At 49.4% G+C, this 22100-nt stretch overlaps 1 protein-coding gene across 1 annotated transcript in view; it reads right to left on the reverse strand.

The window, feature by feature from the left end:
* Positions 1 to 22100, reverse strand: part of ASAP2 (ArfGAP with SH3 domain, ankyrin repeat and PH domain 2) — a 175623-nt gene that overhangs the window by 19437 nt on the left and 134086 nt on the right. Inside the window, exons 17-23 of the mRNA XM_011965316.1 lie at positions 16663 to 16852; positions 14613 to 14698; positions 12535 to 12650; positions 10786 to 10853; positions 6287 to 6400; positions 3074 to 3326; positions 405 to 539 (exon numbers count right to left, since the gene is read on the reverse strand). Of these exons, the coding sequence (XP_011820706.1) occupies positions 405 to 539; positions 3074 to 3326; positions 6287 to 6400; positions 10786 to 10853; positions 12535 to 12650; positions 14613 to 14698; positions 16663 to 16852 (962 nt within the window). The remainder of the gene's footprint in view (positions 1 to 404; positions 540 to 3073; positions 3327 to 6286; positions 6401 to 10785; positions 10854 to 12534; positions 12651 to 14612; positions 14699 to 16662; positions 16853 to 22100) is intronic.

Genomic DNA, 22100 nt, shown 5'->3' on the forward strand with positions numbered 1-22100 from the left:
AAAAAAAAAAAAAAAAAAAAAAAAAAGAAAAGAAAAGAAAAACAAAAAGCCAGATTCTAATCCAAGTGACTGTCCCAAAATATTGAAGATCACCAAATAGCCCAAGGAAAAAGAAACCCTGGGGTACTGGGTAAAGGAGGAAATGTTGCTGAAATGCTTTGGGAGACAGAGGAAGGCAGTGAGGAAGCTACTTGGGGGTGCAGTGTGGGGACAGGCAGGGGTTTGCAGCTGTGATGGAGGAGGCTGGGGGAGCTGGGAGCCCTGCACAGGAGCCACAGGGGGCCATACAACACGGGGCACTTGGCATGTGTCTGTGCCGGCGGCTGTGTGGCTCCATAGAGCACCCCCCGCCATCCAGATCTACAAAGCCCACAGGCAAGAAAGGAAAAAGGAAAAAAACGTACTGGTAGATGTCACGCGAAGAGGGGGCAGCGGTGGATGGACAGCTGGCGGATCTGACGAAGATCGCTGCCGGCTTCCACCGTCCACACTTACAGAGTTTGTCTTCCACAGGGTGTTAGCAGAGGAGGCTGTCTGAACTGAACCCACACGCATGCACACAGACGCATGCATGCACACATACACGTGCACACACAGAACAAAAACAGAAACAGAACACTGCGTTATTGATCTTCCCCCTTATGAAATGGTCAGTATGACCCTTCTACCTAGAACCCTCAACTCTTTTACTCCTGTCTCTGGCACGTGGAAGATAGACACTGATACCCACTAAACCAAAGACGCTTCAAGGACTATTCTCAGCTGGTTTTCTCAATCCATGAAATTTAAAAATTCCTGAGTTTATTTCTCAAATATCAGTATCATTTGAAGAAGGAAATAAACAGCCACAATGCTCTCTTGCGAACACTGCACTTAGAGCTTCTGGAACTTCTGCTCCTCTCCACCCTCCCACCGAGTCCTTCCCATGGGCCGTGGGAGTCACCACCATGCGAAGAGGAGTACCATGTGCCCAGCTGGCACAGGTGGAGGGCAGAGTGCAAATCAGACACTAGAGGAGGGGCTCTCTCTCCCTCCCTCCCGCAAACATATTTCTGGCTGGAAGCAGACACAGATGACACCAATCAGGTTCAGGTGACCCACAAAAGAGATGGCACTTCCCAGGTCACAAGCCCTTCTTCTGCCTGACAAACCTGCAAGCTCAGGTGCACGGGGCCCAGGTGCCAGGTGTGACCCCATGTTGGAGGCTGTGCACAGCCTGTAGGGCAAAGGCTGGGCCTAGAAATGGGCCAGGCCACTGGGTCCAGAGGAAGCCTTCGAGCTCCTCCCATGGGGAGCCAGGTCTGCCCCAAGTGCAAGGCTGACACTGTCAACCCTTTGCTATTTAGTTGCATGTGAGAATTCCATCCAAGACCATATGTGAGCTACACAGAGAATGGGGGAGACAGCAGGTAAGGGGTATGACCTACATCACTGGAAGAAATGAAGCTAGGGACAGGAATGGCAAAAGTAAAAGGGGAAAAAATCAAAACCCTCGAATTCCAAGACTTCGAGAAACCAGGAGATTAAGAGTTTACCCCTCCATGACCCAGTGGAACAAAATCAAATCTTTCCTCACATGACATACACAGCCAGCAAAAGCCACTGCTGAGAAGGAGGATGATCAAAGTCATCTGGATTGTGGGCTGTAGAAAATTCATGCCTGCCCGCAGGATCTGGGAGAGGCGGGAAGCAAGCCGCACCCACCCTGGGCCCTGACCAGCCATCCTCGGGGTTTGACAGGAAGGAGGTGCGACTGTGTGGCTTCACCTTGTAGCTGCCTTCCGTGCTCAGGGACATCCTCATCAAACCAGGGATGGATGCGGTCTGGGATGTAGGGTGTGTGGGGACAGCAAGCAGCTGGCTTCTGGGCCTGCCTGGGGGAAAGGCCTGCTCTCAGCAGGTTTGTTCTTGGGGGTATGACTCAGTGACTCACAGGACAGGTTCACTGTCACTTCTCTGGGCCTCCCTGAGTGACAGGGACAGAGCCATGTGAGGGTCTGAGAGACACCCAGGACAGCAGGGAAGACGGGCCCAGCCGCATAGGCGAGTGTATGTGCAGCACAAAGTTGCAGCTGTCTGCTCAGCCCTGGGCCAGGTCTCCTGGCCTCAGCCACCCTCACGCACCAACCCACCTTGCCCAGCTAGCAGCTACCGCATAAGGACAGTTCGGGATGTATTCAGGGGCGTGGGCTCCACTCCATCAGCGGCTCACAGCGGTCACAGCGCCTGGATACGTGCTCTGTGCAGACTCTTGTCCTTCCTGGGCCTCCCTCCTCCCATCAAAGCCTCAGCAGCCCCCTTCATGTGGGAAACCCTCTGAAGGCCACGGTGACGACTGGAGCTCAGCCCAGAGCTGAGCAGGTCACTCGCCAGACCTGCCTTCAAGGAGCACCGTAGCCAGCTGCTCTTCAGGAAGGACAAATTACTTAACTTTTGGGAGCTTTGGTTTAGGTATTTCCAGAAACAGAAAGTGTCACCTGTTGAGTCAAACCCTCCAGGTTATAGCTGAGGTAAGAAGAGCAAGCTTTTTGCCCTAAGACACTGGTAGGACCACAGGGCTGGTTTTGTATTTTACAATTAGGCCGAGCACTGTTCCCCAAATCAGTAGCATTTTATCCTTCATTTTATGGGGATCACTGGTAAGAAGTAATCGCAGGGGCCATGAACTGGACCAGATGAAGGCAGAAGAGAAATAAAAAGGAAAGAACGAAGGCCTGGGAGGGAGAGTGGAGGAAGGTAAACAGAAGGTCGCGGAGGGCAGACCTGCAGGAGTGTGTCTTCCGGCCCAGCCCTGGGAGTTCAGGTGGCCACCTCAGGCTGCCCTGGGGGATTTCCCATGTTACCCAAGCCAGGCAGATGCCACAACTCTGCCCAGAATCAGAGTCAAATCAAGAGACTCTACCACCATCTGGCCTGATAAGAATGATGGAATCCCTTTAGAAAGCAAACAGAAAATAACTACAAAACAGAAGAGCCCAAAGGTCACCGAGTTGGAGGCAGGGCAGCTGCAAACTTCCCAAACCACAAAACAAGACCCTCTATAAATTCACAGGGATGACTGACAGCATCATACCTTTGCCAACATTCCGTGGAGGAAGAGGCGGGGCGCTGGTGGTGCTGGGGGCTGCCGGCTGGGCGGGAGGTGGGCTGCCACTCAGGATGGCTCCATAGGTCTCATTCTGCAAGATGCTGGGCATGAAAGCCCTCTGCTTGTCCTTGGCAAGGTTTGCAGCATCTCTTGCCAAAGATACAGCGTTAGACTGAAGCTGGTTGGAGCCCAGCTGGTAGAAGCTGATGGGCCGGTCTTCTCGCCGGTTGGGACTGGGCTACAGGAGAACATCGGGGTAGAGGCATGAGACAGAAATGAACTGCTCCTGGTGATGACATTCAACACAGGGCTGAAAACCTCACTGACACCAGCTCTGCTGGGCTTGGTACCATTTGAGCTCTCAACTGTTGCCTGGGAGCCACAAGTTGCATGAGAGCTGCAGGAGTGAAAACTCACTCCTCCTTGTGTCTCGTGAAGGAAACACACATTGATATGATTTGGCTTTGTGTCCCCACCCAAATCTCATCTTGAATTGTAATCTTCATGTGTCACGAGAAGAAGGTGACTAGATCATGGCAGTGGTTCCTCCCTGCTGTTCTTGTGATAGTGAGCTCCCACAAGACCTAACGGTTTGATAAGGCTGTCATTTGCTCTCTCTCCTGCCACCCTGTGAAGAGGTGCCTGCTTCCCCTTCTGCCATGACTGTATGTTTCCTGAGGCCTCCCAGCCATGTGGAAGTGTGAGTGAATTAAACCTCTTTCTAAATTACCCAGTCTCAGGTATTTCTTTATAGCAGTGTAAGAATAGACTAGTATATACACACACACACCAAAAAAGCTGTGAATTACAAGTTAAAATTCTCCATTCTGTGATGGATTTAAAATATAAGCTATTTATCTTATCAGCCGAAGTTATCTCAACCTAAGTCAGCATTTTTCCTGAAGTTCCCCTTCCTAAACATGCCTTCTTATGTTACCCCACAGGGTAGCCAGCTCTGGCCAGCCTGCTGCACTCAATCTCCAACAGCTATATGGCTCATTCAGCAGAAATCAGTGTTTTCTTCCCATATGAACAGGAGCTCCTGAGATTCCTCCAAATCAGGGTTAACAAACAGTGGCCTATGGGCTGCCACCTGTTTTTTGTCGGTAAAATTTTATTAGAACATAGCCATGTCCTGTCATTTAGATACTGTCTAAGGCTGCTTTTGAGCCACCCTGGCAGAGCTAAGTAATTATAACATGGACTGTGACACTTTAGGCCCACAGAGCCTAAAATATTTACTATCAGGCCCTTTAACAATTTGGCCACCCCTGCTCCCGCTGAAGGTAACGTGCTTTTTTTTTTTTTTTTAAAGAGAGTCTCGCTCTGTGGCCCAGGCTGGAGTGCAGTGGCGCAATGTCGGCTCACTGCAAGCTCCGCCTCCCAGGTTCATGCCCTTCTCCTGCCTCAGCCTCCCAAGCAGCTGGGACTACAGGCGCCCCCCTACCACGCCCGGCTAATTTTTTTTTGTATTTTTAGTAGAGACAGGGTTTCACCATGTTAGCCAGGATGGTCTCAATCTCCTGACCTCGTGATCCGCCTGCCTCGGCCTCCCAAAGTGCTGGGATCACAGGCGTGAGCCACTGCGCCCAGCTGGTCATGGGCTTTCTTGGAAGTGAATGCATGGAATAATGACTCAGGTAACTTAGATCTAACTTCTATTTCAAATGCCAGCTTCATTAAACTACATATGATGGTGAGCAAATGACTCACCTTGCTGACCACATTCTCACCTGTTCACTGGATATGGCGAGTGCTTTTCTAGCACAATGCCAGGTGCCTATCAGGTGCTCAGTGTGAATGGCGGCAGCCCTGCCTCTCCCTCACATGACCACCAACCCATTCTAGGTTCGGGACAAACCAACGCTTCAAACCTAGCTCAGGTGTGCAGAACTAAGCACCCAGTGGTTCTTCACACATATTTCTAAATTGCAAAGCCCACGGGTGAAAGGATAAACAGTCCCTGCTGCTGTCTGCTGAGAATCAGGTGAGCAGTGTGGATGAGTCTTAGGACTCCACACTAGCCTCTGCTCTTGTGCTTTTCCTTGGACTATGCAATCTGCTTCATCATTGCTCATAAAACGGGAACGTGGCGTCCGATCGCTTGATGAAGAGGCACACTGGGGCAGACTGCTTCCAACTTTTAAGGCAGGTTAAGTATGAAATCAGTTGACTCTTCTCACTTTGACACTGTTTTGTACCTAACTCAGTGAAGTAATTTCTTATTCTGTATTCTAGGAAGCAGTAAGTATGGATGTTAACTCCATGAGTAAAGACAATCCAACAGGTTTCAGAAATGCCTTCTGGTTACCTACTGACCTATCCGTCCATCTATCTAATTAGATATCCTCAATACACATCAGAACATTAATGCATTACAGAAAATTAAAAAAAAAAAAAAAAGGCCAAACCATGAAAATGTGTTTAATGTAGCATTTGCCACTAATTCAGCACAGAGCACATTCCAGGCACGCCTCGAAGTACCATGCTGAAGGACAGATGGAAGTGGGTCACAGCTAGGAGTCAGGGCTTTGGGTCAGACAACCTAAGTCTGACTCTCAGCTCCGAGTCCTGCGTGAAGGCAGCAACCTTCCTGGGCATCACCCCCCGTGTGTGAAGCAGTGAGTATGGTAAAAAGGGAGCTGGAGGAGGAGGCAAGAGCCTTTGTGCAGTCCCAAGGCTGCCTCTAAATAGCTGCTTCACTTTGGCCAAGTCAGCTTTTCTCTTGAGGCTTCAATATCCCAAACTGATAAATGAAAGGGTTGGACCCAGTGAGCTCTATAGGTCGTCTGATGATTTCAGTTGATGTTTTTTAAGATCAACCAGGAGAATGTGATCACCTAGACTGGGAGAAATCTGGTCTTTATGACGTGACTCCATCGCAAGGGAGTTTCCTCTAAACCCACTGGAATCAACCCCCCCCGCCCCCTCCCCCCCACACCCCTTTCCTTTGTAGCAAAAGGCTGCCTGTAAGTACATAATTAGCCATTCCTTTAAATTAATGGGTGCAGGAGCTGGGAGACGGGAGATGGTAATGGGAAGGGTAAAACCAAGAGCCTATTGAGATTAATGAAAGCAAAAAGCAAGCTACATTTTCATTTCTATAAAACAGCTTTCTGCCTTAATTATAGGTTAGGACCCACATTGTTCTGGATGAAGCTGATCAAAACTCTTAATGGTTAGCAACCTGGCACAGACCTGCAATTTCTCATCCATGTCGTCATCACTTTCATCCAGGTCTTCGTGGAGTAGTCGCCATTCATATTCAACATGAACGTGAGAATTAAATCTTCCAGATAAGGCTTGGGTCAGCTGCGAGAACAGAGGGATGGTCAGTGCTGCTGCTCATACACTCGGCCATGCACCTGGGCCCACTGAGGTGTGCAAACAGGAGGCCTGCCTTCTAGTCCAAGGCAAATTCATAGAAATCTCTGGGTCTCAGGTGAAGCCCCCGCCCCTCTGCCTAATTCACAGGGTAACCTTGAAACTCAAAGCTGGTATGTCCCAGCAAAGGCTTTGTAAACTGTATTACTTTTCAGCCACAGTTCCTGGCTTGTAACTCTCAAAGCTCTTGCTGCAGTCTTTGGTTATAACGTGGGGTGTCAGGCCTCAGGAGACAGAATCTCTCTGAACTTCTCCTGCCCCAAGGCAGGACTCTAATCTTCCACCACTTTTCTGACTGTGGGTCTTAAGACCCTCCCCAGAGAGGGTCTCACCCTATACCCTGGGGGAAGAGATGCTGACATCATGAAGCTTCCATAAAACTCCAAGAGGACTGGGTTCTTGAGCTTCACAGAGGGTCCTGGAGGGTGGTGCCCGGGGAGGGCATGGAACCTCCCCATCCCTTCCCCCACACCTCGCCCTACGTGCCTCTCTGTCTGTATGCTTTATAATAAACCAGTAAACACAAGTGTCTCCTTGAGTTCTATGGGCCACTCCAGCAAATTATTCGAACCCAAAGAGGGGGCTGTGGGAACCCCCACTTGAAGCCGGTCGGTCAGAAGTTCTGGAGGTTGATTTCCGACTAGTGTCTGGGTTGGGAGACAGTCTTGGGGACTGAGCCCCCAGTCTGTGGGATCTGACACTACCTCAGGTAGACAATGTCTAATTGAACTGGAGGACAGCCAGCTGGTGTCTGTTGCTTGTGAAACCGCCTTTTCAAGAACATGGTTGTGATAAAAGTTTAGCATGGCTGACTCCATCTTGCTTCTGGCCTCACAGGCTGGCTGTCCTCCCTTACTCCTGGGCACAGACCAAGCTAACCATGGGAAGAATTTAGTTTGTGGTGTAAGTTTGAAACAAGGATGGTAATAGTCCCTCCCTAAAACTGACTCAATTTTTTTATTATACTTTAAGTTCTAGGGTACATGTGCACAACGTGCAGGTTTGTTACATATGTATCCATGTGCCATATTCCTATGCTGCACCCATTAACTGTCATTTACATTAGGTATATCTCCTAATGCTATCCCTTCCCCATTCCCCCACCCCACGACAGGCCCCACTGTGTGATGTTCCCCACCCTGTGTCCAAGTGTTCTCACTGTTCAATTCTCACCTATGAGTGAGAACATGCGGTGTTTGGTTTTCTGTCCTTGCGATAATTTGCTCAGAATGATGGTTTCCAGCTGCATCCATGTCCCTACAAAGGACATGAACTCATCCCTTTGTATGGCTGCATAGTATTGCATGGTGTGTATGTGCCACATTTTCTTAAACCAGTCTATCACTGATGGACATCTGGATTGGTTTCAAGTCTTTGCGATTGTGAAGAGTGCCGCAATAAACATATGTGTGCGTGTGGAAACAAGAAAACTCTGTTCTTGTTAGGCAGCTTGAAAGTGCCTTTGGAAGACTAATGAAAGGCCTCAAGATGAGGATTATGGGAGGGGTCTGAATTCTGCTGAAATGTAGGTGCAGCTTGCCTCTCTACTAATGTAATTGTTTACCATCCAGTGGAGTGGCTCACACCTGTAATCCCAGCATTTTGGGAGGCCAAGGCAGGAGGACTGCTTGAGCCAGGAGTTTGAGAGCAGCCTAGGCAACATAGCGTGACCCCACCACTACAAAAAATTTAAAAACTTATTTAGCCAGGCGTGGTGGCATGCATCAGTAATCTCAGCTACTCAGGAGGCTGAGGTGAGAGGATGGCTTAAGCTCAGGAGTTTGAGGCTGTCTATGAGCACGCCATTGCACTCCAACCTGGGCAACAGAGAGACACTCAGTCTTGTAAAAAAAAAATTGTTTACTGCGCCTGAGGCCACGATATTTGTGACTTCCCCAACTGATCCTATAGATAACATATCCTAAGATTGACCTTTTGAGATATTTTTTCAGACTTGCATCCTGGTGACCAACTGACTCCACCGAACCTGACTCATGCATGACTCAACCAGTCCCGTGGCCCCCACTGAGATGATATGCAGTGGCCAAGGGCTGTTTCTCACACTTGTATGATTTCACTCCCAACCAATCAGCAGCACCCATTTCCTAGCCCCCTTGCCCATCCAACTATCCCTGAAAAACCCTCACCTCTGAGCCTTTGCAGGGACACAGTTGAGTAATAACTCCTATCCTTCCACTGCTCAGCCAGCTTGCCATAATTAAACTCTTTCTCTATTGCAATAACACTGTCTTGTGAATTGGGTTTATGCAGCAGGCAAGACAAACCTGTCAAATGACTACACTTGGTATAGGAGTGGGGGGAGCCCCACACCTTTGGTCACAGCAGTCTGCTTCTGTATTGCTCGTTGTGACAACAGTGTAAGCACAGAGAAAAAACAGGGCTAGAGAGCCTTCCCCAAAACAACAGGCAAAGGATATTTGAGATCTAAAGGACGCTGATCAGCCTGCAAGTATCCACATTCCATACGGGAGAAAGCTCAACCCCAGGAGAACGAATGTGCTCATTCACTGTAAACCCAGCCTTTTCAAGCAGGATGAGAGAATTAAATGCTGTAGAAAATGATCTGAGTGGCTATTTTCTCAGTTCTCTCAAGGAAGGTAGGTAGCTAGTTCCATTCTACATGTGCAGAAGAGAAGTTAATTCATTACACACTATGGGTGTCTTAGAACCTCAGGCTTAATTTCCCTCATAACCAGATAGTAGCTACATGACCCTGGGCAAGTCACTTAACTTTTCTGTGCCTGTTTCCTTATCTGCAAAATGAGGACAACGGCAGAAACTAATTTGTAAGGTAGTTATGAAGATTAAATGAGCTAGGTCAGGTGCAGTGGCTCACGCCTATAATCCCAGCACTTCGGGAGGCCAAGGCAGGTGGACTGCTTAAGATCAGGAGTTCAAGACCAGCCTGACCAACATGGTGAAACCCCGTATCTATTAAAAATACAAAAATTAGCTGGGCGTGGTGGCAGTTACCTGTAATCCCAGTTACTCGGGAGGTTGAAGCAGAAGAATTGCTTAACCTGGGAGGCGGAGGTTGCAGTGAACCGAGATCACGTCACTGCACTCCAGCCTGGGCGACAGAGTAAGACTCCATTTCAAAAACAACAACAACAACAACAAAAAAAACAAATTAAATGAGCTAGTGGATGTACAGTGCTTAGAAAGAGGACCTGTTACTTATCTTACACTTATATAGCATTTATTATTAATAGTTCTTTTTTTTTCTCCCCCAGCCTGGTACACATTGGCATAATCATGGCTCACTGTAGCCCTGAACTCCTGAGCTCAAGTCGATTCTCCCACCTCAGCTTCCCAAGCAGCTGGGACTACAGGTGCACGCCACCACACCCAGCTAATTTGAAACTTTTTTGTGGAGATGGCGTTTTGGTCTGTTGCCCAGGCAGGAGTGCAGTGGCGCCATTATGGCTCACTGTAGCTTTGAACTCCTGGTCTCAAAGTGATCCTCCTACCTTAGCCTCCTGGGTAACTGGGGCTACAGGCATGCTCCACCATGCCTTGCTAATTTTTTTACCCATCTGCAAAGATAGTCTCACTATGTTGCAGGGCTGGTCTCGAATTCCTGGCCTCAAGCAGCCATCATCCCCTGCCTCAGCCTCCCAAAGCTTTGGGATTACAGGCATGAGTCACTGTGCTCAGCCTTAATAGTTCTATTTACTGAGTGCATGTGCCAACTGCATTACAGCATTTGATAATAATTCTCACGACTGTATGTACTGGTGTAACTGACCGCACTTTAGAAATAAGGAAACAGCCTAGGAGAGTTTCCTTCCAAAGCCAAGTGGGGGAGCCCACGGCAAGGCCAGTGCTGCCTGGCCTGGTGGGCTCTTTCTACTGTCTACACGGTCTACACTGAACAGGAAAAGATAGTGTCGAGCAACCCACACGATCTGGGGCTGAGGAACAAAGAAAGGAGGTTGGCCTTGATGTCCGGCAAAGTAAACAGCTTATGGAGGCCAGAGAACAGGCCCTTGTGGCGGCCTTGGGCCTCTGCTCCAGTTGTCCCACCACATCAGTGATGTTACCAACACGGCCAACCAGCAAACACTGACTCACACCCCAAGTCTCACTACGAGGGGGTGGGTCCCCCTAGGTTTCCCTATATACTCCCTAGCATGCTTTCTCCAAGGCAGGCTGATTCTGGGCTCATCCCACCAGAAACGCTGAGCTCTGCTCAGGACACTGGTTCACAGCAAACCCTGCCCAAGGAGGACGGGCTTGGCTCCCTGTCCCGTGACAGGTGCCCCACCCCGTCCTTGTGGCGGGAGACTCACCAGCTCCTCACAGTGCTCGTGCTTGAGGCGCTTGGCAATGTCCAGCGGAGTCTCTCCTGACTCGTTTGCTAAAAGTCAAGGGTGAGCAAAGGAGGCGTTAAGGCAAAACCCAGCAAAGGTATGACATCCAGGACATCTTTTTAAAAGGAACAGAAAGGCAGCACTAAATTACATTGGGCCTGGTTAATGAAATCCACAGTGAGTTTGACCTAGTTGAGGCTGAATGTATCTTGTAATTGTATAGAACTGCAGCTAAATACAGAAGGTAAAACTTTAAAAGACAAAGTTTGAACTAATCAAAAAACTAAAACTGGCCAGGCACAGTGGCTCATGTCTGTAATCCCAGCACTTTGGGAGGCAGAGGTGGGTGGATCATTTGAGGTCAGGAGTTGGAGACCATTCTGGCCAACATGGTGAAACCCCATCTCTACTAAAAATATAAAGATTAGCCAGGTGTGGTGGTGCGTCTGTGGTTTCAGCTACTCTGGAGCCTGTGGGTGCAGTGAGCCGAGATCGCGCCACTGCACTCTAGCCTTGGTGACAGAGCAAGACTCTGTCTCAAAAAGAAAAAACAAACAAACAAACCCAAAAACAAACACTGAAACTGTTGAGGAAGCCACCTAATTAAAATCCACATCCAAACTGTAAGTCATTGAATAAAGCGATTCATCATAAACCTCTAACGAAAAGCACTGCTAACCTAGTTCCATGCACTGGAATATAATAAAGTTTTACACCTTCTCTCAAGCAGTCTATAACCTTGAAAGTATATACTTTTTTTTTTTTTTGAGAGAGTCTGGCTCTGTCACCAGGCTGGAGTGCAATGGCGCAATCTCAGCTCACTGCAACCTCCACCTCCCAGGTTCAAGCAATTCTCCTGCCTCAGCCTCCCAAGTAGCTGGGCCAATAGGCGCATGACACCATGCCCAGCCAATTTTTGTATTTTTAGTAGAGACAGGGTTTCACCATGTTGGCCAGATGGTCTTGATCTCTTGACTTCATGATCCACCCGCCTCGGACTCACAAAGTGCTGGGATTACAGGTGTGAGCCACTGCACCCGGTCTACACTTTTTCTAAATAAGCCTCAGTCAACGAGGTCTGATTATTAGTTTTCTAATGATAAGCACGGCTCTCAGGCAGATGTGTGTCTTTTTTCTATTCTTTCCTCTTTAATCTTCAAAAATACTTCCTCCTGAGGGGTAACAACTGGATGCTCTCAAGGCACAACTGTGCCTTGGCTGTTGGCATGCCGGGGTCCTCCACAGAGGGAGGGACTGGGGCCAAGTAACAACCAGGGCCCTTCATGGAGGAAGCAGTGGTGCAAATGAAAGGACAGAGCAGTAAACAGCATCTCTCCCTATAATCCATCAAACCCAGAGCCAAGAAAGGGGCCAAGTGTGGCCTCAGGTGGGGGTGAATAGGCTCAGGGTGTGTAAACAGGTCAAAATTCCCCAACCTTGTCCAAATTCACCTGGCATTCGTGAGAGCTGCAAGACCCACCCTTTGCTTATCTTATGATCTGTAAAATGCCTATAAATGCTCCCAAAGTCTAAGTAACAGATGGTGAATGCAGCCTCGTGGAACAGGCAGGGAGAGGCCCTTTCTCGTTAGTGGTAGGTTCTCTTTCTCCTTGGCACTAACAAGAGCCCACAGGGTTAGCCCTGTTTCCAAGAGCAGGGCTTGGGTGGCAGAGAGGAGGCAGAGGCCAGGGTGCAGCTGAGCCCACCCCGGGGCCCGGGCCCACTCACCTATCTCGATGGAGGCCTTCCCTCGCAGGAGCAACTTGAGGCACTCGGCATTGTCGGTCAGGCAGCAGTAGTGCAGGGCCGTGCTGCCTTTCCCTGTCTGTTTATCCAGGTTCCCACTGCCCGAGCACAGGAACAGAGAGAAAGCATAGTGTGTCACAGGCCAGAGGATCAGGACTGCCCAGCAGGGAGCCTGGGGCACGTGCACAGGAGAGGCAGACAGTCCCTGAGTGAACAGTTTCCCTAAATCATTCCCAAGGTGGTGGGACCTGGCACCGTCCCTGCCTGTGTGGAGAAGCCTTAGCAGAAGGTCATCAAGGAAATAACACGATGATGGCAGAAAAGGTCAAAAGGGGAAGGGGGCATCCCTCATCCCTGCTGCTGCTGAGCATGTGGGGCCAAAGCAGAGGCAGTGCACCACCTGGGTGAACCCGGAGCCCAGCATCCTTCTCATGTCCCCTCGGCTGTGCCCAGAGGTTGCCGTGCTAGGCTGGCCAGCTGTGCTGGACGCAGGGCCTCTGGATGCCTATGTGACTCACCCATCCTGTCCTATGGGAGGATAGGGGCTGAGCTTTTCTCTATCATTATTTGATATTCCTTCCAGGAAAGGGAAAAGTCACTTTCCCAAAGCCTAGTGACTTGCCCAACGTCACTTTCCCCAGGCTCCTCAGCCTGTTTGCCCTGGAAATACCTCTGAAAACAGGCTCAAGGGGAATCTTGAGCTTTTCAAAAGTTCTTCCAACATATCACAAGACCAGGTCATCCAAAAAAGGTGCTCAGGCTTGGCAGACATGGCACAGGCCCTCCACCCTAGCAAGCATGGCCACTGTCACATTCTGAGGAGGGGCAGGGAGCTTTGTGCCCCTGCACAAAGTGGGGACAGAAGGGCGACCTCAGGAAGTGGCACCTGCTGCTTCCATCAGAAGGAAGCCAGTTATGTTTTCAATATAAAAAAAGGAGCTTCTTTTTCACCAAATTGGGGGCATAGGGGGGAGCTTCATTTTCAGAATTCTCCCCTACTTTTGTCCTCCTTCCACTCTGAAAAAAAGAAACTGGGACTTTCCTTCTCCTGCCCCCTGAAAATGTGCATGGAGGGAGAGGCATCACGCAGCTATCAACCAAATGTTTATGGAACCCCTGCTGCGTTCTAGGAGCCAGGCTGGCACTCAGACAGAGGGCATCAGGGCAGCTTCCACCACGAATCCAGTGAACTCAGGCTCCTCAGGAAGAAGCTGCAGGTCTTGGGGCTGACTGCCCCACACTCCCCTACTTTCTGGCCATTTCTTGACTCCTCTGCTCAGAAATGGGAAGAAAAAGCAGGGGACACAAAATGCAAACTATCACATGGCTTTTGCATTTTGGAATTTTCCATTTCCTTCAGAACAAATTTCTGGGGCTTTTAATAGCCCCTCCTCCTCCAGTACACACATGGCTCAAACCATGATCAGGGAGTGAAAATACACGTTGAGGGGTCTTGAAGTCCAGCCTTCAGCTGCCAGGCAGGTAACACAGGACTGAAGCAATATGCACCAATCACACGGACTCCCGGATCTGTGGTAAACCACCTGTGCACATCTCTAAAGGTCATTTCTAATCAAAGCATAAAAACAGCTTCTCAACCCAAACAAAACACCCATAATCCAGTGCTCTGGTTTCTAATCTCTGGTTCAGATCATGGCTAATGTGTGGATCCCCTCCTTGCCTGCTATCTCCCTACTGCTCAGGACACTCTGCTTGGACAGTGTGATGACCTGGCTCACACGATGAGGTGAGGACTGCCCCTGTGCACAGAGGGTGGTCATGGGGTCCCCAAGTTCAGTAGCCATATCTACTTGGTGTCTCCCTCAGTATCAGACACTAGAAGTTGGACCCTGCAATCACCACAAAAGAGTTTCTACAGCTTTTTTAAAGGACTGCCATGGAGTACCTCACACCTGGCGTACTTTTTCTGTCTATCATTCATGTTTAGACCTGGGAAGGTTCTCTTGACAACACATCAGAAGCGATGAAGCTGCTTCTGATGCCTTCCCCAGAAATACCAAGGAGAAAACGAGTGCCTCCCTTAATTTCCGAACACCTACCTGTTCTGAACTAAAAAGTCTACAATGTGAAGAGAGGTTCGATCCACGGATCTGACTGCAAGGTGAAGGGCAGTTTCATCTGGCTCCTGAAAAATCAAACAAAGGCATTCCAGAATTCTAACGGGAGCATTCAATTCTGTGTCCACCACCGGTGAAACAGGGTATAACTCTTCCAAAAGTCTTTTATCCTTCCCTTCGAGAAACTTATCTCTTAGACAGAGTCTCTTTAATCTCTACACAAGCTCTTTGCCCTTGGGAATGTGCAATTTGGAGATTGGTCCTGTTTCTCCTGACTCCATGGGAAATAAATGGGAAGTTCAGGGGTTTCATTTCTAAGTCCTCTCAATTGACCTGTCCCCATCCCTGCATCAGCACCACAAGGCAGATCCCTGCCTGCAAGCAAGAATCTTGTTCCAAGGATCCAGGAAGGTCCCCCAGACCACCTACAATCCAATCCCTTTACCTGCTCCTTGAGTAGAAACATGTTTCTTAAGCAGGCTTAAAGTTTTGCATTCTACACTTGCACACAAGGCTACGAATGCTGATAACTGTGCTGTCTCCAACTCATACTGGGGATTCCCCAACTCCACTACCTTTTCTGAAAGTACACCTGGCGAGGGGGGAGAAGAGATGAACAAGGATTGTTTCAGCAGGTGGGTGGGCGAGAGAACCAGAGGAGGACAGACCCAGAGGACAGGAGGTGAGGGCAAGGGGAGGTGCCTCCCAGGCCTCCTGCCCCACCTATTCGGCCCTCTGGCTGCAGCACAGCTCAGTGCTGGGCACTCTCCATACTGCATGGGTGGGCATGAGTTCTTCCTGGGGCTGGGGAGAGAGCGGGACCAGCCCAGAGCCCGCATGGACGTGCCTGTCACCGGGAGAAAGATGCTGCAGCTGTGAAGCATCGTTGATGATAAGCAGCCAGCCCAGTCCTGAGGTCCTGAGGTTCCAGGCGACCAAATGTGCATCTACAGGGCATTTGTGGACCAGAATCCAGACACATGCCACCCTACTTGGGTGCTGGTATGTTACTGCAAACCCACTCCAGCTGGATGCCCACCCTCTCAAGAGAGCTCCCCCAGGAAAGGAGGGGTCTGGCTCCTACTCCATTCCCTCTGAGGGGGAGCGCGGTGGGGTGTGGGTTCCAGGGAACCGCCCCCTCAGAGAGCTTCTCTCATTAGCATGAAGCTCAGGTTAAACCTGCTCACAGGTGACGGGTCCCCCTCAGGCTGCCTAGCTTCTGAGATGTCTTCTCCTCCACCTGGGGATGGGCGTTCTTTCCAGAGCTGGCATGACATTTTTGGTGTAAGAATAAACCACGAGGTCGGTACAAAGTTTTAGACAAGCAGAATAAGTCCTGGAGACCGAATGCACAGCCTGGTGACTCCAGGTAAGAATTACATAGTGTCTATTTCAAAACTGAGTCAATCTGAAATGTGCTCTCCATTAAAAATGGATGAGTATGTGAGGTAATGGATATGTTAGCTAGCTTGATTTAATCATTCCATGATGTAAACATGGATCAAAAACATCACACCATACCCCCTAAATATAGATAAAATTATTTGTCTACTGAAAAGAAAAACCCCTAGTTTTTTCTAAAGCAGTACTTCTATCCATGCTGTCTTCCTCTGGAGAATTACCCAGCTTTGGTCAGTATTGCTGATTCCACTGATCTGCCACGGTGCCCCAGTTTTCCTCTTTTGTTTTTTTTTTTTTTTTTGAGACAAGGTTTCACTCTGTCATCTACCCTGGAGTCCAGTGGCACAATCATGGCTCACTGCAGTTTCAAATTTCCAGGCTCGAGTGATCCTCTCAACCCAGCCTCCTGAGTAGCTGGGACTACAAATGTACACCACTATGCCTGGCCAATTTTACTTTTTTTTTTTTTGGTAGAGATGGAGCCTCCCTATGTTGCCCAGGCTGGTCTCAAACTCCTGAGCTCAAAGGATCCTCCCGCCTTGGCCTCCTAAAGTAAAGTGCTGGATCCCAGACATGAGCCACTGTGCCCGGCCTTTTTTTTTTTTTTTAAAGTAGCAACCCACACTCTTACATGTCCGTTGGCCAGTGGGATTTTTTCCGTAAGATCCACACCGTCAGCATAAGCTTGGAGCAATCCAAAAATATCTCTCGTTTTGACGGCCTCACAAAGGCTGTGAAGCTTCGCCGCGTTATCCGCGTGCTTCTTCCTTGCGTATCTCCTCTCAATGTACTTGGCTGTGATGTAGTCCTTTCTTGCATTCCTGAAACCAAACATAATTGCCTTGCAAATTATGAAGGGCCTCTACCCGCCATCCAGCATTCCTTCGTCTAAGGCCACGTTAATGGTTCCTGCGCCACCTCCCTGGTGAGCAGCGCTGGCCTCGAAACGCAAAGCACGAGTGGCCAACATGTGGTTCAACGGCTGCACAGGTCTTCACTGAGACCTCATGGGAGCTGGCCAGGGGGAAAACTCCCCCATGTTCTCTTGGCCCACCACCCTCTATCTTGTCTCCCTCCTCTCACTCCTAAGTTCTGTGATCTGACCTCACTGTCACCCTCATCACCTCCACGCCCTTCTTACCCAGGTCCCTCCACTAGGCATGCCCTGCGCCTCGTCCTCCAAGAAGGCTGGCCACCCTGCCCCCACCCTCCAGGCAGCCCTGGCCAACCTCTGTCCCAACATCCTCTCCATGAAGGCCTGCCTGCCTGACTGCCAGACAGACCCATAAGCTACAAGCCCATAAGCTCCCTGGGACATGGACTACGACCTCTCTTTTGTAGGCACCATGCCTAGTATGAAAGGCACTATCAGATGAACCAAAATGAAATGTCAGTCCTCTTTTTGTATTCTACTTTATGTCCTTTATGTGGCAACATGCTCAGCCTCCACCCCATCCAAAGAGCCTAGAGAAGCAGGAACAAAAGGGGGCCAAAGAAGCCTGAGTTCAAATCCCACTCCCACCACACACTGCTGCTTTGAACTTGATCAAGTATTTCATCTCTCTAGACTTATAAGTTTGACTTGTGAAAATGCACACAATACATCCTCACAGTAGCACCACGAGACATAGGTGCGTCAACACACCTACAGCACATACAGGGGGTCTTGGGCCTTGGAAAGACCCAGTGAACTTACAAGAGGGACAGCAAGAGAAACAGCAGCTCACTGATCACAGAGTATATGCATTTTACATTCCCAGTTCTGAAGGTTGAGGGTCACTGCCCAGGGACTCCTTGAATCTTGAGAATCAGGCAAGAGCCAGGCAGGGGCAGATCAGTTGCATTCCTTTGTAACACAGCACTGCCTACAATCTGAGGACGCATGTGGCTGCTCCCCTTCGAGCTGCAGTCCCCGCATGGTTCCCTCCGGATCGCCTCTCTGTCACTCAGCTGACTACAGCAAGGGGCCATGGCTCCTGGAGCAGTTGTTGACTTTTCTGTACCTGCCCTAAATCCCCATGGAACAACTGGCCCCCCAGAAGGGGAGTCTGAGCCCCCTGGACATGCAACTGGAGGCAGCGAGTGGATCCTGTCTACCCTGGGGTCCCTTGAAGATGGGCCAGCCTAAGATGAGAAGCCATTACCCCCACAGCACCCAGACAGAACCAAGCAGGCAAGAGGTCTCTTGCCAGCGTTTGCCAGGCCTCATAATCTGCTTGCCCTTGGGTGCATGTGGCTCCTGGACACGCCACAGTATGAGGCTGGCTGGTGCAGCTGGAGAGGAAATCATGTCCCATGGTGCCCGTTCCACCTGAGCAGGCAGCGTGCTGCACAGCCCAAGAAGGACTTCCAGGGGCACCTAGTGAACTTGTGCCCTGGCGCTTTCCAACACACTGCCTCCCTCCTGCTCCAGCTCCAGTTCTGCCCACTCTACAGGGCCTTGGTTAAGGCGCGTGCCTCAACTTCCCCCAGCACATGCTCTCCGTCCACACAGCGCCAACCCATGCACTGAGCTCACTTCACTACGGTGCTGGGTGACTTCTGTGTGAGATACGTGGTCTCAGTGGATTCCCTCAACAGTGCCATGAGTTTTCATCTCCACCTGCAGGCACAACAGGGCCCTCGAATAACATCATTTTGTTATAACGTTAAGAAAAAAATCAATTCCCAGGCAGGGTCACTGTGTGGAGTCTACCTGGGTTTTCTCTGGGCACTCAGGTCTCCCCGACATCCTGAAGCTGTGCGCGCTGGGCTAACTGCTGTGTCTCCAAGGCCCCACTGCGAGTGAGTGTGGATGTGGGTATGACCGCATCCCACAGTGGGATGGGGTCCTGTTCAGGGCTTGTTCTCACCCTGGACCTCAGCTGCCAGTACACGCTCCGGCCACCTGTGACACTCAACTGGAATAAGTGGGTGAATCGTTATCTTACTTGTTTTTATGCATCTTTCTGTATCCCACTCAGTAGCCAGAATCTTTCCTAAATGTACGCATAGCTCATATTTATTTCAATGTTTAATATCAGAAGTGTTCTGGGTCTTTATTCAGAAGTTTGGTGATGTTTTCATGATCAGAAATATGTGGCAGGAACTGAACTCTGCTTTGCATCAATTGGCGCAGGGTGACACTGGTTTCCTATACAGCATTCTGCTTGAAGTCACAGGTTTCCAGAAACCTTTGAGTTTCTGAACACTGAGGATTTACTGTACACTGAAGTCCAGAGAGGGAAACCGGATTTTGTTTCCTCAGGCAGCTGGTGGGCCAACGAGGGAAGACCCATTTTATTCCCGGAGGTTCTCCTCTCAGGGCCTCTAGCACAGTATGACACCCAGGGAGATGCTCCATTCCCGGCCTGGTGAGTGTCATGGTGGACAGCCCATTTAATGATGTAAATGCCTCTTCTGACAGGCAGTTAGACTGGACAGTTGTCCAGTTTCACGCACTTTTCAATAATCACTGTGGGACAATCATTGCTGTGACCTCTGCAGGAAGCGGGTAGAGAGAAAGTGGACTTTCTTGTTTTTCAATGTATTTACTCAGCTGCCTAGGGCTTGGAGGCCCCGAAGGCAGTTCCTACACAACATGGGCACAGATCTGTTTAACTCCACACATGCCCCCTGGTTTTGTGAAGGAGGTTTGCTTTGCTAATGTGATCCTTCAGACAGGGTTTCACCGTGTTAGCCAGGATGGTCTCGATCTCCTGACCTCATGATCCACCCACCTCAGCCTCCCAAAGTGCTGGGATTACAGGCATGAGCCACTGTACCCAGCCCTCCCTCTTTTTTTTAATGACAGGCTTTTGCTGAAAAACAATTAACATAATGATACATTTGGTGTTCAGAGGAGGGGCTTTCCTTGTACTTCTGAAGGACAGGGAGAAACAGTTTGGCTCCTGTGAGCAAATATAAGCCTGTCTTTCCTGCTCCACCTCCCCTAGTTATACGTTCCTGACACCCCCAAGATCCATCTTGGAATTCACAGGCCACTAGAGGGTGTCCTTGGTTTCCCCTTCAACAGGTTTATCTGCAGATGGTGTGCGGTTCTGAGACAAAGCTAGAAACAGTGTATTCCTTTTCATCTGACTTAAAATATTAGCTTATTTAAGCAGGCACAGAGCTGGGAGTACTTGTTTGACTTGCTGATTCATGAAATATTCACTGGTTCACCATAAGCAACACATTACGGTGGGAAAAACCAAAACGAGTAAGAAGTAATTCATCAGAAAAATATATGTAAATGCCTGAGTATACTATGAAGTGGGATGAAATGTTTTAAAATAGAGCCAAATGCTATAGGAGCACAGAGCCAAGAAAGTAATTTCAGCTGAGGAGGAATGGAAGTAGCTGACATTTCGCCATCACACAGGTCATCCACCCTCATTTTGAAAAAAGCCTGGGGATAGGGGATGTAAATTTCCTTTTCAACAGTGCCAAGGCTGGAGGGGGCTACAGTGCAGGCAGAACATTCATACTGAAGGGTTCCACGTTGATAGTGTTCATTTTTTAGAATCGCCTAGCTCCAGAACAACCAAATGCCCTGCTTTTATAAGGTACCCTGGTGCTTGGAAGAAATGACACACACTTTGTTCAGAACTGACCGATACGACAGCATTACAGGGTGCTGGTATCGTCAGTGTGAGATGAAGCAGCCGAAAGAGCAGGTGTCAACTGCACAGCAGGAGCTGACCTCGCCATGCGGGATTCACGACGTCTCCTTCACCAAGCAGGACCCTCAGGCTAGCCCAGGAAGAGCTCCTTCACCTCGAGTAACTCTCCATGGAAACTTAACTGGAGAGGACCCTCATTTTCAGGGTGTATGGAATCAATGCGGGGTACAGATGTGACCTCTGTCGCCCACAGGAAGAAGAGCAAGCAGAGCAGCTAATGCCGACTAGGCACTAAAACTAAGCACCACATGTCTGACCCCATCATCCAGCTCATTCCCCCAGTGCCTCTGTGGCGGGCAGGGCTGGGGGGACATTAACTCCCTTGTTATATTACAGAGCTGAGGCTCAGAGAAGTTAAATAATCTGCCTGTGTCCCGTGGCTCAGATAAGGACTGATATATCTATGTCCCTACTGCCTCTCTAGGTTTGGGTAAAAATACAGATTTGAAACTTAGATTCTCATCAAGAGAGGATGATCACATTGTAGGCCTCATGCCTGGTATCTAAAACCACACGTTATCCGATTCTCAAGGAAATGCTACACCACAAACATCTGTTGCAAGATTCAAACATAAACTGACTTTAATCCAACAACAGCCAGATCACTCACCTGAGATACCTGATACCTGAAAGTCTGTAATGGACACAGTCCCTGTTCACTCCCTTGCAATGTTCTGGCTCTTTCACTGTATCAAGTCACATCAGCAAAACGCAAAAAGAATACAGGTCCTGCAATCTCCGTTTCTCAAAGATGCACCACACAAAATGGTTAAAAAAAATCTAGGCCAGGTACGGTGGCTCACACCTGTAATCCCAGCACTTGGGGAGGCCGAGGCGAGCAGATCATGAGGTCAGGAGTTTGAGACCAGCCTGACCAACATGATGAAACCCTGTCTCTACTAAAGATACAAAAAATTAGCTGGGTGTGGTGGCATGCGCCTGTAATCCCAGCTACTCAGGAGGCTGAGGCGGGAGAAGCACTTGAACCCGGGAGGCGGAGGTTGCAGTGGGCCAAGATTGTGCCACTACACTCCAGCTTGGGTAACAAGAGTGAAACTCTATCTCCAGAAAAAAAAAAAGCTTCTCCATCAAGTTTTGTATCAACAATAACACAAATACTCTTTGAAGGAAATAAAACATTCCACATTTGCAAGGATGCAAGGACGTTGGCAAGGAGGCAGCTACATAACCACGTATCTACCACAACCAGCCATCTCAGTGGCTCAGGATTATGCAGCAGAGAGACCAAGATGAGGAAGTGATTCAACAGGACAAACGGCAGAGGTGAAAAGTCCAGGGTGTTCCACCCACCAGTGGCGAGTGAGGTTCTCTACACACCCCATGCACACACGCACAGCATCGGCGAAACCTGCCTGCTTTTGGCTTCTACCTAAAAAAATTTCTA

This window comes from Mandrillus leucophaeus, unplaced genomic scaffold (assembly GCF_000951045.1).
Source record: "Mandrillus leucophaeus isolate KB7577 unplaced genomic scaffold, Mleu.le_1.0 Scaffold72, whole genome shotgun sequence".
Lineage (NCBI taxonomy): Eukaryota > Metazoa > Chordata > Mammalia > Primates > Cercopithecidae > Mandrillus > Mandrillus leucophaeus.